Raw genomic sequence first — 13,931 nt, forward strand, 5'->3', positions numbered from 1 at the left:
TCTCTCTCTCTCTCTCTCTCTCTCTCTCTCTCTCTCTCTCTCTATATATATATATATATATATATATATATATATATATATATATATATATATATATATATATATATATATATATATATATAGAATCTACCAACATTCTAAATCAAAGGGTGTGTAGGCGTATTCATACTCCTTCGGCGTGTGATATCATGTGGTATTCGCTGCAGAACGTCAGGCACAGATGATATGTGTGTGCATAGTGTACCTTATGTATGTTATATCATTCAGTGACAATCTTTATCTTTTGAAGAAACATTCACACGGACGAACAGAGAGTACATTCTTTTATACTATCCATGAAGTACACACACAGTACAAACATACTTGCAAGAATGAACAGGCTGACAAACAGCCAGATAGACAAACAGACAGACAGACAGACAGACAGACATACACTGAGAAGAATTGTTACGCTGACATCAGCACGGACACAGATACCAACACCGACACTGACTCGACTAACATATGCAGACAGGCAGCCACACAAACACTGAAACAGACAGACAGACAGACAGACAGATAGACAGACAGACACACACACACACACACACACACACACACACACACACACCAACACACAAACACATACACGCACACACACAAACACATGTACGCACACACACGCACATACACACACACACACACATTGACACATCCATCCTGCCGACCGCCCCCGCCCCCTACCCCACACAAACTCACAGAGACACTATACAACAAGGACACAGACACAGACACAGACACAGACACATACCTTTACACAGGTGAGACAGACAAAAAGGAAGTACTTAGCATAGTGACAAGTCAACTCACCTGTGCACCAATACGCAGACAGCAGCCCAGAAGACAAACCAGTGTAAACACCAGCACACTGTCGCCAACCGCCTTCATCTTTCTCTTTTCATGGCATTCCTATGCACTTCAAAATGTCCAACAGTATTGCTTCCTTAGTGTAGGGTTTCTTCCGAATACTTCACAAATCAGTCACATCAGTCTTTTCGTCATTTGTATACTATCGTCAACAAATCAATAACCGTGTTTCTCAGAGCAACGATTTTTCACGGGTAGGGACTGCAGCAAGCACAACAGAGAAAAGTTAGTTGAACAAAACTGCACAACGAACGTCACACACGCAGAACAAGATCTGTCACCTGCAAAATGTCAGTCTTTATGTTTCGTTTATCCTAAAAACTCGACACACTGGTGACACCTTCTGTTTCTTCCATGAACTGAGACGAACACTTTACACCTTTAAAAAAACGTTGCAAGGAGTGTTGAAACATGTACATAGGTTGGAAAATCCTTCCACCGACGTCTACTCGATACTGTTCTTGACAACCGAATGAGCTACGACTGATAGGCGAGAGGTACAGGGTCTGTTGGGTGTATCTAGGACTTGTACTAAAGGAAGGAGGAAGTAAATTGTCGTATCTAGTCGTATGCGTATTGTGAGTTGAAAAGTCTCCGCACACACACGCATACGATTCCGTCTCTGCAACACCGAGCACAGGCGCAAGAAATTAGAAATTCTTCTTTCAATGAGGTTTTTGTTTTTGGTCTGTCTCTTGTTATTGTTTTTGATTTTTTGCTGTTGTGGGGAGTTTTTTTTTTAAGGTGATGGGATTGGTACGTGTGTGTACCTAAAAAAAACAAGAAATTCCTCCGATGTAGGAAAAACACCCCCGTCAAAGGGAAATAACCTTCTCAGTTGGTGGCAGTGACTGAGTGAGAATGGTTATTTCCCTTTGACCATTGAGATGTCCCTGTATATGTCCTTGTATAATTTTAATCCACCAATAACTCCCTAACCGTGTGTTTGACTGGTCCCAATTTTTGTAAGGACCGTCTCAGGAATGTATAGAACCTGTTCACCAAGTTTGGTGACGATCGGTCCGTTCATTCTTGAGATCTATATGCGAACACAAACAAACAAACAAACACATCAATGTCCCTCTATAAGTCCTTGTAGAATCTTAATCCACCAATAACTCCCTAACCGTGTGTTTGACTGGTCCCAATTTTTGTAAGGACCGTCTCAGGAATGTATAGAACCTGTTCACCAAGTTTGGTGACGATCGGTCCGTTCATTCTTGAGATCTATATGCGAACACAAACAAACAAACACATCGAGCGAAACCTATACACACCCCTATACCGGGGGTGTAACAACAACAACAACAACAACAACAGACAAGCAACAAAACAAAACAACACAGTAAAAGCGAAAGCAAACATTCACAAGTAAGAGAAAGAGAGAGAGAGATAAGATAAGATAAGATAATTTTTTATTTACGAGGGTAATGATGTAAGCAGCACATGCTTTTTTATAATCAGCCCTCGGCCATGAGGGAACAAGAATAATACTAACACCTGGAAACATCATAACAAGTAACTCATATCATAATAAAAGTAATGATACTACTACTACTACTACTACTAATACTAATGATGATGATGATAATGGTGATGATGATGATCCGGTATCTTATTTACCGGTATTTATTGTTCCTTATAATTTGCTGTCCAAAACATTGAGAAGGCATTAAGTAATTATAGTAAACTAGTAAAATAGTACCCATCGAAAGATTTTAGATGCAGCAATCATTGTTTTAGAAAATCAGTGAGAGAGAGAGAGAGAGAGAGAGAGAGAGAGAGAGAGAGAGAGAGAGAGAGAGAGAGAGAGAGAGAGAGAGAGAGAGAGAGAGAGAGAGAGAGAGAGAGACGGGTGTGTGTCTCTGTGTCTCTCTGTCCCTGTCTAGCTGTCAGTCATTCCTTTTTTAACATATTTTTTAATACTAGTTAGCCAAGTAGACACAAATCGATACCTTCTCCACATTAGTGTTATCAATGCCAGAGAAAAAACCCACATGTTTACGAGTATAATCTAAAATTATGTTCGACATATTAATGCGACTGTGACACTTTGGCTTTACAACTACCACTTCTCACATGAAAGAACTGAAATGGAAATTCAAAGCAACCTCACAGCGTGATTGTTCAAGTGTTGATATTTTTGAGAAATGTGAACCGACTCGTTTGATATTTATTCCAATAACCCGGAAGAAGTTCTTGATTTGAACATGAAGTGTACGTTCTCTCTAACTCTGTCTGTTTGTCGATGTCTCCATCGGTCTCATTGTCGTCTGTGTCTGTCTGTCTGTCTGCCTGTCTGTCTGTCTGTCTGTCTGTCTGTCTGTCTGTCTGTCTGTCTGTCTGTCTGCCTGTCTGTCTGTCTGTCTGTCTGTCTGTCTGTCTGTCTGTCTGCCTGTCTGTCTGTCTGTCTGTCTGTCTGTCTGTCTGTCTGTCTGCCAGTTGGGTTTTTCTTGGAGTTACTTTCTTTTGTTAATTTGTATGTTTGGCTTGATTGTTTTGAGATTCTCCTATTCGTGTCAGATTATGTGTTTCATTGACATTGTATGACTCAACCACGTTTGCTATAATCTTCATTTAGCTTTTGCGTTTACATTTGTTTTGATATGGATGATCTGGGAAACTATAGGTTTAAGCTCAAACGACAACAACAACAACAACAACAACAACAACAACAACAAAAACAAAACAACAACAACAACAACAACAAGTTTCTGAAATGTCGATTCAGCGCCTAACTTGATTCATCAAGTATCTTGTCAAGCCAAGACTACTCGTCCAAGACTTCGGTGTGGGCGATGACGTCAGAGATGACGTATTCAATGAGCACAGACACGTCATCGCTCCAGTTCGAACATTTTTCAAGAGTTCTGCTGAAAAATTGAAGAGAAGATGTCGGCTAAAAGCTAAAAGACACCCGTTGAATTTAAAGCCCATTGTTTAAGCATGTGAGTTTTGAGGCTTTCAGTTTTTCTGCGGATCGATCCCGTGAGTTGTCGCTGAACTTGTGGATGCGGAGGAACTGAAAAGCGCGGTACAGTCTTGAATTTGATTTGTTCCTTCAGTCGTGTAAAATGACATTTTATTTATTTATTTATTTATTTATTAAGGAGATTTCTATAGCGCATAACTAAAAGCACTATGCGCTGTGACACACACACGCGCGCGCGCACACACACGCACGCAAACAAACACACACACACACACATACATAATCTCCCTCTCACACACACACGCACACACACACACACACACACATACACACACACACATACACATACACACACACACACACACACACACACACACACTAACACACACATACATAGAGTGAACCTGTCTCTCTCCGTTCCTCTCTGTCTGTCTCTCTCTCAAACAATCCCTTCTCTCTACGTCTGTCTCTCCCTATCTGTCTCTCTCTCTCTCTCTCTCTCTCTCTCTCTCTCTCTCTCTCTCTCTCTCTCTCTCTCTCTCTTTCTACCCCCAACGCTACCCCCACCCACCCATACATACACAAACACACACACACACACACACTCATACACACACACACATGCCTCACACACACACACACATACTCACACACACACACACACACTCACTGTAACACACACACACACACACAAACACACACACACGCACACACACACACACACACACTTTATGAATCATTTGTTTTCAGTACGATGGCCATCCCACCTTAAGAGACCTCAAAATGCTCACCATGTCACTTCCGATTAGCTACAATGAACGGTCAAATCGTAAGTCTTTTTACATTTAGTCAAGTTTTGACTAAATGTTTTAACATAGAGGGGGAATCGAGACGAGGGTCGTGGTGTATGCGTGTGTGTGTGTGTGTGTGTGTGTGTGTGTGTGTGTGTGTGTGTGTGTGTCTGTGTGTGTCTGTGTGTGTCTGTGCGTGTTTGTGTGTAGAGCGATTCAGACCAAACTAATGGACCGATCTTTATGAAATTTGACATGAGAGTTCCTGGGAATGAAATCCCCGGACGCTGTTTTCATTTTTTGGATAAATACTTTTGATGACGTCATATCCGGCTTTTTGTAAAAGTCGAGGCAGCACTGTCACACCCTCATTTTTCAATCAAATTGAAGGCCGGACTTTGGTATTGCATTTCAGCATGGAGGTTTAAAAATTAATTGTTTGGGGCCTGTTAATTGTTTTCCAGATCATAAAAAACAAAGAGCATGAATCTTCCAAGGGCCACGACTCATCGGATTCAGAGATGTCAGAATCAGGCGATGAGATCAAAGTGCAGTCTAGTCGAAGGCCAGAGGACAACTCAAGGTCATCCCTCACGACGCCATCTCCGGAATTGCAGGACGGCGAAGAACCCCGACTCGAAGCACTCAGACTCGAAGAACTTCGGTCAAAGCCACGAAGAGATAGTCGAGTGCTAGTGTCAAAGTCAGGAGCCAGCCTAAACGGTTCAAGGTCAGGAGATACTGGCAGCGCCGTGCGACGGCGAACTTCACTACGCCAGCAGCAGACCAGTCCCTTGCAGGGGTACTGGAAGGTCACGGCTTCTGATAACTGGGACGCATTCTTGAAAGAAGCGGGTAATTTGTTTGAAGTTGGTTGATTGGTCAATGGAGAAGGTGGTTTGGTTGCTTGCTTGCAGGGTTGATAGTTGTTTTATTTCTCCACTAGTGAGTTTTAGATAGACTTTTGTATTTTGGGGGGATATCTTTTGACAAGTCACCATGACGTCTCTCTCTCTCTCTCTCTCTCTCTCTCTCTCTCTCTCTCTCTCTCTCTCTCTCTCTCTCTCTCTCTCTCCGAGTCTCTCTCTCTCTCTCTCTCTCTCTCTCTCTCTCTCTCTCTCTCTCTCTACGTTCGGCGAGAGATTTATTTCTCGGAGTCAACACATGCGCACGAAAAAATCCCACGTTCACAGCAAAAGTCTCAGGGCTTGGAAAACACGAAGACACGCATGCATCATCTCTCGTCTCTGATTATCATGATCGTATTTTGATACTTTGACGAGACAAACCCAATGCTGGTGTGTCGAAGAAGACAGCCACAGCGGGCTTGTTCGAATCAAAGTATCACACCATATCTTCAACGTATTACCAATACCTGTCCCAATATAGACCAGTTGGTCTAAGAGGACGTTAAACCCTAATAGTCAGTCAGTCTCTCTCTCTCTCTCTCTCTCTCTCTCTCTCTCTCTCTCTCTCTCTCTCTCTCTCTCTCTCTCTCTATGTCTGTCTGTCTGTCTCTCTCTATGTCTGTCTGTCTGTCTGTATATCTGTCTGTCTCTCTCTCTTTCGACCATCACAAAGTTCTAGGTGTCCACATCGATAACAACCTGTCTTGGTCAACTCACATTGAACAACTTAGTAAATTAGTGTCAAAGAAAGTGTACCTCTTATCTAGAATTAAACACTTCCTTAATTGTCAAGCCAGGAAGTTATTTTTCACTGCTCATATTCAGTCTCTTATTGATTACGCATCCACTCTATGGGACTCTGCAAGTGATAATTCCCTAAAGCTACTCAGCAGATTACACAAAAGAGCGCTAAAAGTAGTATTACTCAAACAGACTACTCTCACCGACTCAGACTACATCAACATAGGGGTCCTACCTCTGAAGTCAAGAATGAATTACAACAAAGGAATAATGATGCATAAAATTATGACAGAAAATGCACCCGAAACCATTTGCTCAAAGTTCTCTTTGAAGAATTCGCACCACTTTATAAAACTAAACACTCCTCTTCCTAGGATAGACCTATTTAAATCAAGTCTTGTTTATTCAGGAAGCAGCCTCTGGAACGCTCTTCCGGACGCCCTGCGGCAATCCACCAACACAGATTCTTTTAGAACCAAATATTCTTTCCATTTAATGAACTCTATGAACAAATAAACTTGATTGGTATGTTTTCTTTGTATACAGTTGTTCATTATCGGAATTATGGTTTATTGTGACAAAATCACGAAGATTTGGCTCTGTAATACATTGTTTTGCTGAGCTAATGTATTGTTGGGTTACTTTCCGTTTATCTTCATTGCTTTACACCCAATTTTGAACACTACCTTATGATCTACAATGCTTCTACATAATGCGCTTCATGTACATAAACTTATGTGTTCTACCATTAATGTTTTTATGTAACCTTTTTTTCCCTAGTCATAGTTATAGTAAAATAGTTTAGTCCCTCTTTAGGGCGAGGGCCAGATGCAAAAAAGCATATATATGCTTATTCTTGTCACCCTCGAAAAATAAAGATTTGTCATTGTCTCTTTTTGTCTGTGTGTGTGTGTGTCTCTCTCTCTCTCTCCCTCTCTCTCTGTGTCTCTCTCTCTCTCTCTCTCTCTCTCTCTCTCTCTTTCAGTCTCTCTGTCTCACTCTTTCTCACGCGCCCGCGCGCGCACACACACACACGGGCTGTGCACACACTGACACACACACACACGGCACAGACACACACACACCGTCACACGCACGCACACACACACACACACACACACACACAGAGTCAGCGTGTATGTCTCTGTCTGTACCTGTCTCCCTGAGTGTCTGTCTGTCGCCGGTTTGTATCTCTTACTCTCAACCTGCCTTCAGTAGTTCAATCAATGTGTTTTTCTACCTCAGTTCAGTCTGTCTGTCTCTCGCATAAGATATTTTGTTAGACTGTTTGTCCGGCCGAGCGATGATCCCCCCCCCCCCTCCCCCCCACCTACCCTTCCCGACTTGATTCAGGTGTCGGAGCTGTGATGAGAAAGATAAGCAGAGAATTAACAACCTACGAGAAGATCGACTTTGACGGCGTCAAGTGGAAAGTGGTGATGCTGTCTGCATTGAAGAACTTTGAAACTACCTTCAGTCTGAACGAGGAATTCGAAGAGGACAACTTTGACGGCAAGAAAGTGAAGGTAACAATGAGTCTTTAATTTTGTTTTCTATCTCATAAAAAGAGCGAAGGTAAGAGGAAATGATTATTTTACGCCCTCAATCAAAGCCATTGGGGCATGCACAACAGGGGAGGTAAATCCACACATTCAAATAGTAAGTGTGTTCCCTGCTACTCTCCCTTACAAGGCTGTGTTACTGAGATCATGGTTTTGTGTTTGTATGGCCGCCATTTTGCAAAACCCTCGTTATCTGTCATACATAGTTTTAGCAATAATGCGCACGAACGCGCTATTGATATAACTCTATATATAACAGTTAACGATAGTTTCGAAACTCTATATAACAGCTAACGATAGTTTCGAAACTCTATATAACAGCTAACGATAGTTTCAAAACCCTACATAACACGGTTAACGATAGTAATCTCAATTTGGCGCACCATACGTTTCTCCAGTAAAACTTGAATTCTTAATAATAGCCTACAAGCAAAAAAACGCACAAAACAACATAAGAAACACAATTCAGCCAGTTTGTTTTATTTGTTCTTTCTTAAAATATATTTTCTCTCTCTCTCTCTCTCTCTCTCTCTCTCTCTCTCTCTCTCTCTCTCTCTCTCTCTCTCTTTTCAACTAAAACATGCAGTCATGACTCTCTCTCTCTTTTCAACTAAAACATGCAGTCATAATAATAATAATAATAAGAACATTTATATAGCGCTAAATCAAAAACTTTCGTTAAAAAGGCTTGCTCTAAGCGCTTGACATCTAAACTAAAAACGTCATTCACACTCTTTACAATGATGTACAAGAACTTCATGTCACACTCTTTCATTCAGTATACACTGACTCAAGTTTAAAAGTTGCATGACCTGACCTGTGCTGTGTGTCCAGGCGATAGCGTACCTGGACAAGCAGGGCGACGTGCTTACCATTAAGCAGACGGCACTGGAGCCAGATGGACTGGAACTGACCATTGTCCGAGAGATGGCGCCCGACGATCACATGATGGCCGTGAGTACTGGGCCGATCGAGGTGCACGAGAAAGTTACCAACCGGGTGGGAGCCAGCCGCGGTGTTGAATAGGAAGGTTTCCGCCAGTTTTCTCTCTGGGGTTATGGGTGCTTAGAGAGTACCGTTCCCCTTGCGGGGGCATAAAACATCGAGGTTACAAGCAGCGTCAAGGGGAAGGTCGGCTGGGCGGACAGGAGTATGACGGCTTACTAGTGTCAAAACCTGGTGTTACCCATTATCACGTGATAATTACTAATTAACGCTGTCAGTTACTGTTTTCATCTGTTAGTTACTAATTTTCACGCGAAAATTACTAATTTTTAGTTTTGGCACTAGCAATCCGTCAGGAAGGGAGCCAAAACTAAAAATTAGTAATTAACAGGTGAAAGTTAGTAATTTTTCCAGAAAAATTAGTAATTTTCCCGGGAAAATTAGTAATTAACACGTGAAAATGGTAATTATCAAGGGAAAATTACTAATGTTCCCTTGATAATTACAATTATGAGGTTTTGGTACTAGTAAGCCGTCGACTCATACAGGAGACTTCAATAGGAAGGTTTCCGCCAGTTATCTCTCTTTGAGGTCTTGGGTGCTTAGAGAGTACCGTACTTCTTGCGGGGGCATAAAACATCGAGGTCACAAGCAGGGTCAAGGGGAAGGTCGCTGGGCGGACAGGAGACTATTGGTTGAAATTGAGATTTGTTGTGATTTCAACGAATCAGAATCCGCGGTTTGTTCTCTCCCGGTAAGGTGGCACCGGCTCACATCCGGTTCGTGCAGCTCAGCCCTGGAGATGAGCTGCACGAGAAAGTTACCACCCAAACGCCGGGAGCCAGCCGACTGGAGCTGGATTGGTTGAAATCACACATATACCCTAGTTTCAACCAATTACTCCAACACCGCGGCTGGCTGGCGTTAGAGTGGTAACTTTTTCGTGCAGCTCAGCACAGGTCACATTCTCTCTGAAAATCTTCACCGTGTTTCCTGGTTAGTGGACGACCCCCAGCCTCAGAAAACTGTCTGTATCTCTAAAACAATTTTTTTTTTCTTGCTTGAAACTTTGTCTCCAACCCCACCCCCCATCCTCCAACCTTTCTCTCATCCCTCTCCCCTTTCTCTCTACCACCCCTCCCCCCCCTCCACCCCCTCCCCCAAGTCCAAGTATTATTGACCTGTAGTCTCAAGTGCCCTGTGTCGTTTGTCCTTTCCACAGACAGTGACGATAACGTCTGAGAGCAGCTTCGGCGTCATGGCGAAGAGATACTTTGAGCGTGTGGTGGAGGAGGGATGACAAGATTATCACATCAGTGGTCCAGTGGGTTTTTATACACTTTGTAAATAAAATGCATGTGAAGTGCTGTTTTTTACATTTAGTCAAGTTTTGACTAAATGTTTTAACATAGAGGGGGAATCGAGACGAGGGTCGTGGTGTGTGTGTGTGTGTGTGTGTGTGTGTGTGTGTGTGTGTGTGTGTGTGCCTGTGCGTGTGTGTGTGTAGAGCGATTCAGACTAAACTACTGGACCGATCTTTATGAAATTTTACATGAGAGTTCCTGGGTATGAAATACCTAGAATTTTTTTTTCATTTTTTTGATAAATGTCTTTTATGACGTCATATCCGGCTTTTTGTAAAAGTTGAGGCGGCACTGTCACACCTTCATTTTTCAATCAAATTGATTGAAATTTTGGCCAAGCATTCTTCAACGAAGGCCGGACTTTGGTATTGCATTTCAGCATGGAGGTTTAAAAATTAATTAATGACTTTGGTCATTAAAAATCTGAAAATTGTATTTAAAATTATTTTTTTATAAAACGATCCAAAATTACTTTTATTTTATTGCTCATTATGTTCTGATTCCAAAAACATATAAATATGTTATATTCGGATTAAAAACAAGCTCTGAAAAAAAAAATTATGATTAAAATTAAATTTCCGAAATCGTTTTAAAAACAATTTCATCTTATTCCTTGTCGGTTCCTGATTCCAAAAACATATAAATATGATATGTTTGGATTAAAAACACGCTCAGAAAATTAAAACGAAGAGGGGTACAGTAAAGCGTTCTATGCAGCACAGCGCAACCGCTACCGCGCTGAACAGGCTCGTCACTTTCACTGCCTTTTGCACTAGCGGCGGACTACGGTCATTGTGAAAAAATGCAGTGAGTTCAGTTTCCTTCTGTGAGTTCCACAGCTTGACTAAATGTAGTAATTTCGACAAAGTTGACTCTGAGAAATAAATCTCTCGCCGAACGTCAGTGGGGACGAATTCACGCTGACAGCGGCCAACTGGTTACAAATCCAGCGCGCTACCGACTGAGCTACATCCCCGCCCTAACAGAAATCTGAAAAGAAAAGAACCAGGTCTTTGAAGGGGACGGGTGTTACGCGTGATTGTTCTGAAAAGTGACTATAACATGATTGTTCTGAAAGTCTACTATTTATTTCATCGTAAACATGTAAGCCCTTATACGTGATTGTTCTGAAAGCTTACTAATTTACATGATTGTTCTGAAACTCTACTAAAGGTAAACTTGCTTCACCCGTGAAATGTTGTCAGATATGGAACAATATGAATACCCCAGCCCAACGAAGTTGGACGGGGGTATACTGGATTCACTTTGTCCGTCTGTCTGTGTGTATGTCTGTATGTAAATGGAACAATATTTTGATACAATGATACTAAATCTTAAGTGAAATTGATATTTATACCCCCGCCCAATGAATACAAACTCAACAAGTAATACGTTTCATACATTGAACATGTCTTCTTTATTGTTCTCAACTCAAAATTCAAATTAAATGTCCAAAGACAAAAATTATTTATAATCTTCAAAAATGTAATGATTCTTCTTGAGTATTCCCAACTCAAAATTCTTTTGATTTTCCCTCTTTGCCATGCTTAGGTGGCTATAAGGTCACCAAAATGGATCGAAAGGCATGGCAAAGAGGGAAAATGGAAGCTAATTTTTGCCCCTTTAAAGACGAAAGGCACAACAAATAATTTTCACAAATGAAACTTTTAATTTTTTTTATGAACTAAAAATTAGAGGGGAGAGGGGATGAGAGACGTGAGGAGATGGCCGGGGTTGCGAGATGGGTGGGGAGTCTGGGCTATAAAGTTCTTGCACGCGAGACAATATACTTCTTTTTAGTGTGTGTAGGGGGGTATTTTGTTTATCAACTCTCTCTCTCTCTTCTCTCTCTCTGACTCTCTCTCTCTCTCTCTCTCTCTCTCTCTCTCTCTCTCTCTCTCTCTCTCTCTCTCTCTCTCTCTCTCTCTCTCTCTCTGAATATTTTTGTCATCCTAAATATTGGGGGGGGGGGGGGGCAAAAAGACATGTTTGCCCCCCCCCCCCCCCACCCCCCCCCAAGTTTCCGACGCCAGTGCACTGAGTACATACGCACACACACACCACACATACACACACATGAAAGCTAAATTTATTAGCACATCTCTGTTTTCAGTGACACTTGTTTTTTTATTACACAGCAACCACCAGAATTTTGTATATGAATTATTCAAATGGTTTGATAAAGTGTCAGTTGATATGAACAAACCTCCCCCACCCCCTACACCTAAAAAAAGGGAGTGGAGAGACGGATCAACTCAAACACACATCTGAAGCTGTCGCGCACACAGAAGACGGATCAACTCAAACACACTTCGTTGGGCAGGGGTATACATATTGTTCCATATCTGACTACATTTCACGGGTGAAGCAAGTTTACCTTCAGTAGAGTTTCAGGACAATCATGTAAATTAGTAAGCTTTCAGAACAATCACGTATGAGGGCTTACATGATTAAGATGAAATAAATAGTAGACTTTCAGAACAATCATGTAATAGTCATTTTTCAGAACAATCACGCGTAACAGACGGGTGTCTTAAAAGGGGGTTGCACTGTATTCCAATAAAAGGTCCCAGCGGAGGTTTAAGCTGTCATCCAGTGCTATAATAAATGAATTGGGTGATAGGCAGTTTGTTCCTCCATTTGTTTCACATCGTCCCGTCTTCTTTTTTTTTTTTCTTCTTTTTTTTGTTGTTGTGCCAAGCACATCATTGTGGGGCTTTTAATGAATAACATGCATCTGTCCACTCACAATATATTTTCTTTCATCCTTCAGCACTTACCACTCAAAATGTCTGTAGTATTAACATTCATGAAACAAATGAAAGGCATCTTCTTATTTCTTCTAAGTGTTTTTCACTTACTGTATTTTTTCACCCAACCTTGACATACCTCCCCTGTTCGTATTTTATCATCCTATGTCACCTCTTTTTGTCTTCTCTTATTTCTACTTTCTCATCTCATGTTTGTGTCCTAGCAACTTGTTCAACATGGCGATTACAGTCAAGGACTTGACACCAGGGATCAACTGTGTAATAAACGCCTGCGTCTACTACAACCCTGAGGTCCCTGATGACGTCAAGATCCGATGACGTCAGAAAGGACGCCACTGTTTACGTCATCGCTTCCAGCAAAGGCTATACTCGCAGACAAATGATAATTATCTGCCTGAGAGAACAAAAAATGCGTAAAAGCAATGTCAAGTGAATTAATGTCAAGACTTAAACCCGCGTCACCGTGAGGAAATGAATTCAGCTAAAAAATGAGATTGTTGACAGGGGAACCGTTGTATATTTCCTTGGGCTGCTCGTTTAGCCTATGCCGTCTGGGTCAAGGAATCTGCTTTTGTTTGTGTGGACCTCTTTTCTTGCATGAGTTTGTGTCTACTTGTTTCTGCGTGTGTGTGTGTGTGTGTAAGCGCCTGAAAACAATCATATCCATTTATTCTATAACGATTGTCATGAATTATTTTTGATTATCCTCAAGATCAAATAAAAACTTACCCCCAATAGACAGAAGGATTTTTTGAGTGTGTGTGTGTGTGTGTGTGTGTGTGTGTGTGTGTCTGTGTCTGTGTCTGTGTCTGTGTGTCTGTCTGTCTGTCTGTTTGTCTGTGAGTGTCTATATGTTGTCTTTTTGTCTCTGTACATGTGCATTTATGTCTAGATGTATGTTTGTATGTCAGTCCGTCTGGCATGTCCGTCTTTCTGTCTGTATCTGTATGTCAGTGCCCATCTTCTCCCAGCATCTCAGTCACGATTTTTGTATTTAACACATGCACAACC

General features: G+C 41.6%; 1 protein-coding gene across 2 annotated transcripts; it reads left to right on the top strand.

Moving 5' to 3' along the window:
• Positions 1–3,728: 3,728 nt before the first annotated feature.
• Positions 3,729–13,664, top strand: LOC138956331 (fatty acid-binding protein-like). Of its 2 annotated transcripts, XM_070327718.1 has the most exons (7): positions 3,729–3,940; positions 4,589–4,667; positions 5,094–5,484; positions 7,632–7,804; positions 8,675–8,794; positions 10,008–10,109; positions 13,124–13,664. In XM_070327718.1, exons 2-6 carry the CDS (start codon positions 4,653–4,655, stop codon positions 10,083–10,085), a joined length of 777 nt encoding a protein of 258 aa, XP_070183819.1. In that variant the 5' UTR covers positions 3,729–3,940; positions 4,589–4,652; the 3' UTR covers positions 10,086–10,109; positions 13,124–13,664. The 2 variants fall into 2 exon arrangements, with proteins under 2 accessions (XP_070183819.1, XP_070183818.1); XM_070327717.1 differs by lacking the exon at positions 10,008–10,109.
• The last annotated feature ends 267 nt before the right edge of the window (positions 13,665–13,931 follow it).

The sequence above is a fragment of the Littorina saxatilis genome, unplaced genomic scaffold (genome assembly GCF_037325665.1).
Source record: "Littorina saxatilis isolate snail1 unplaced genomic scaffold, US_GU_Lsax_2.0 scaffold_788, whole genome shotgun sequence".
Taxonomy (NCBI): Eukaryota; Metazoa; Mollusca; class Gastropoda; order Littorinimorpha; family Littorinidae; genus Littorina; species Littorina saxatilis.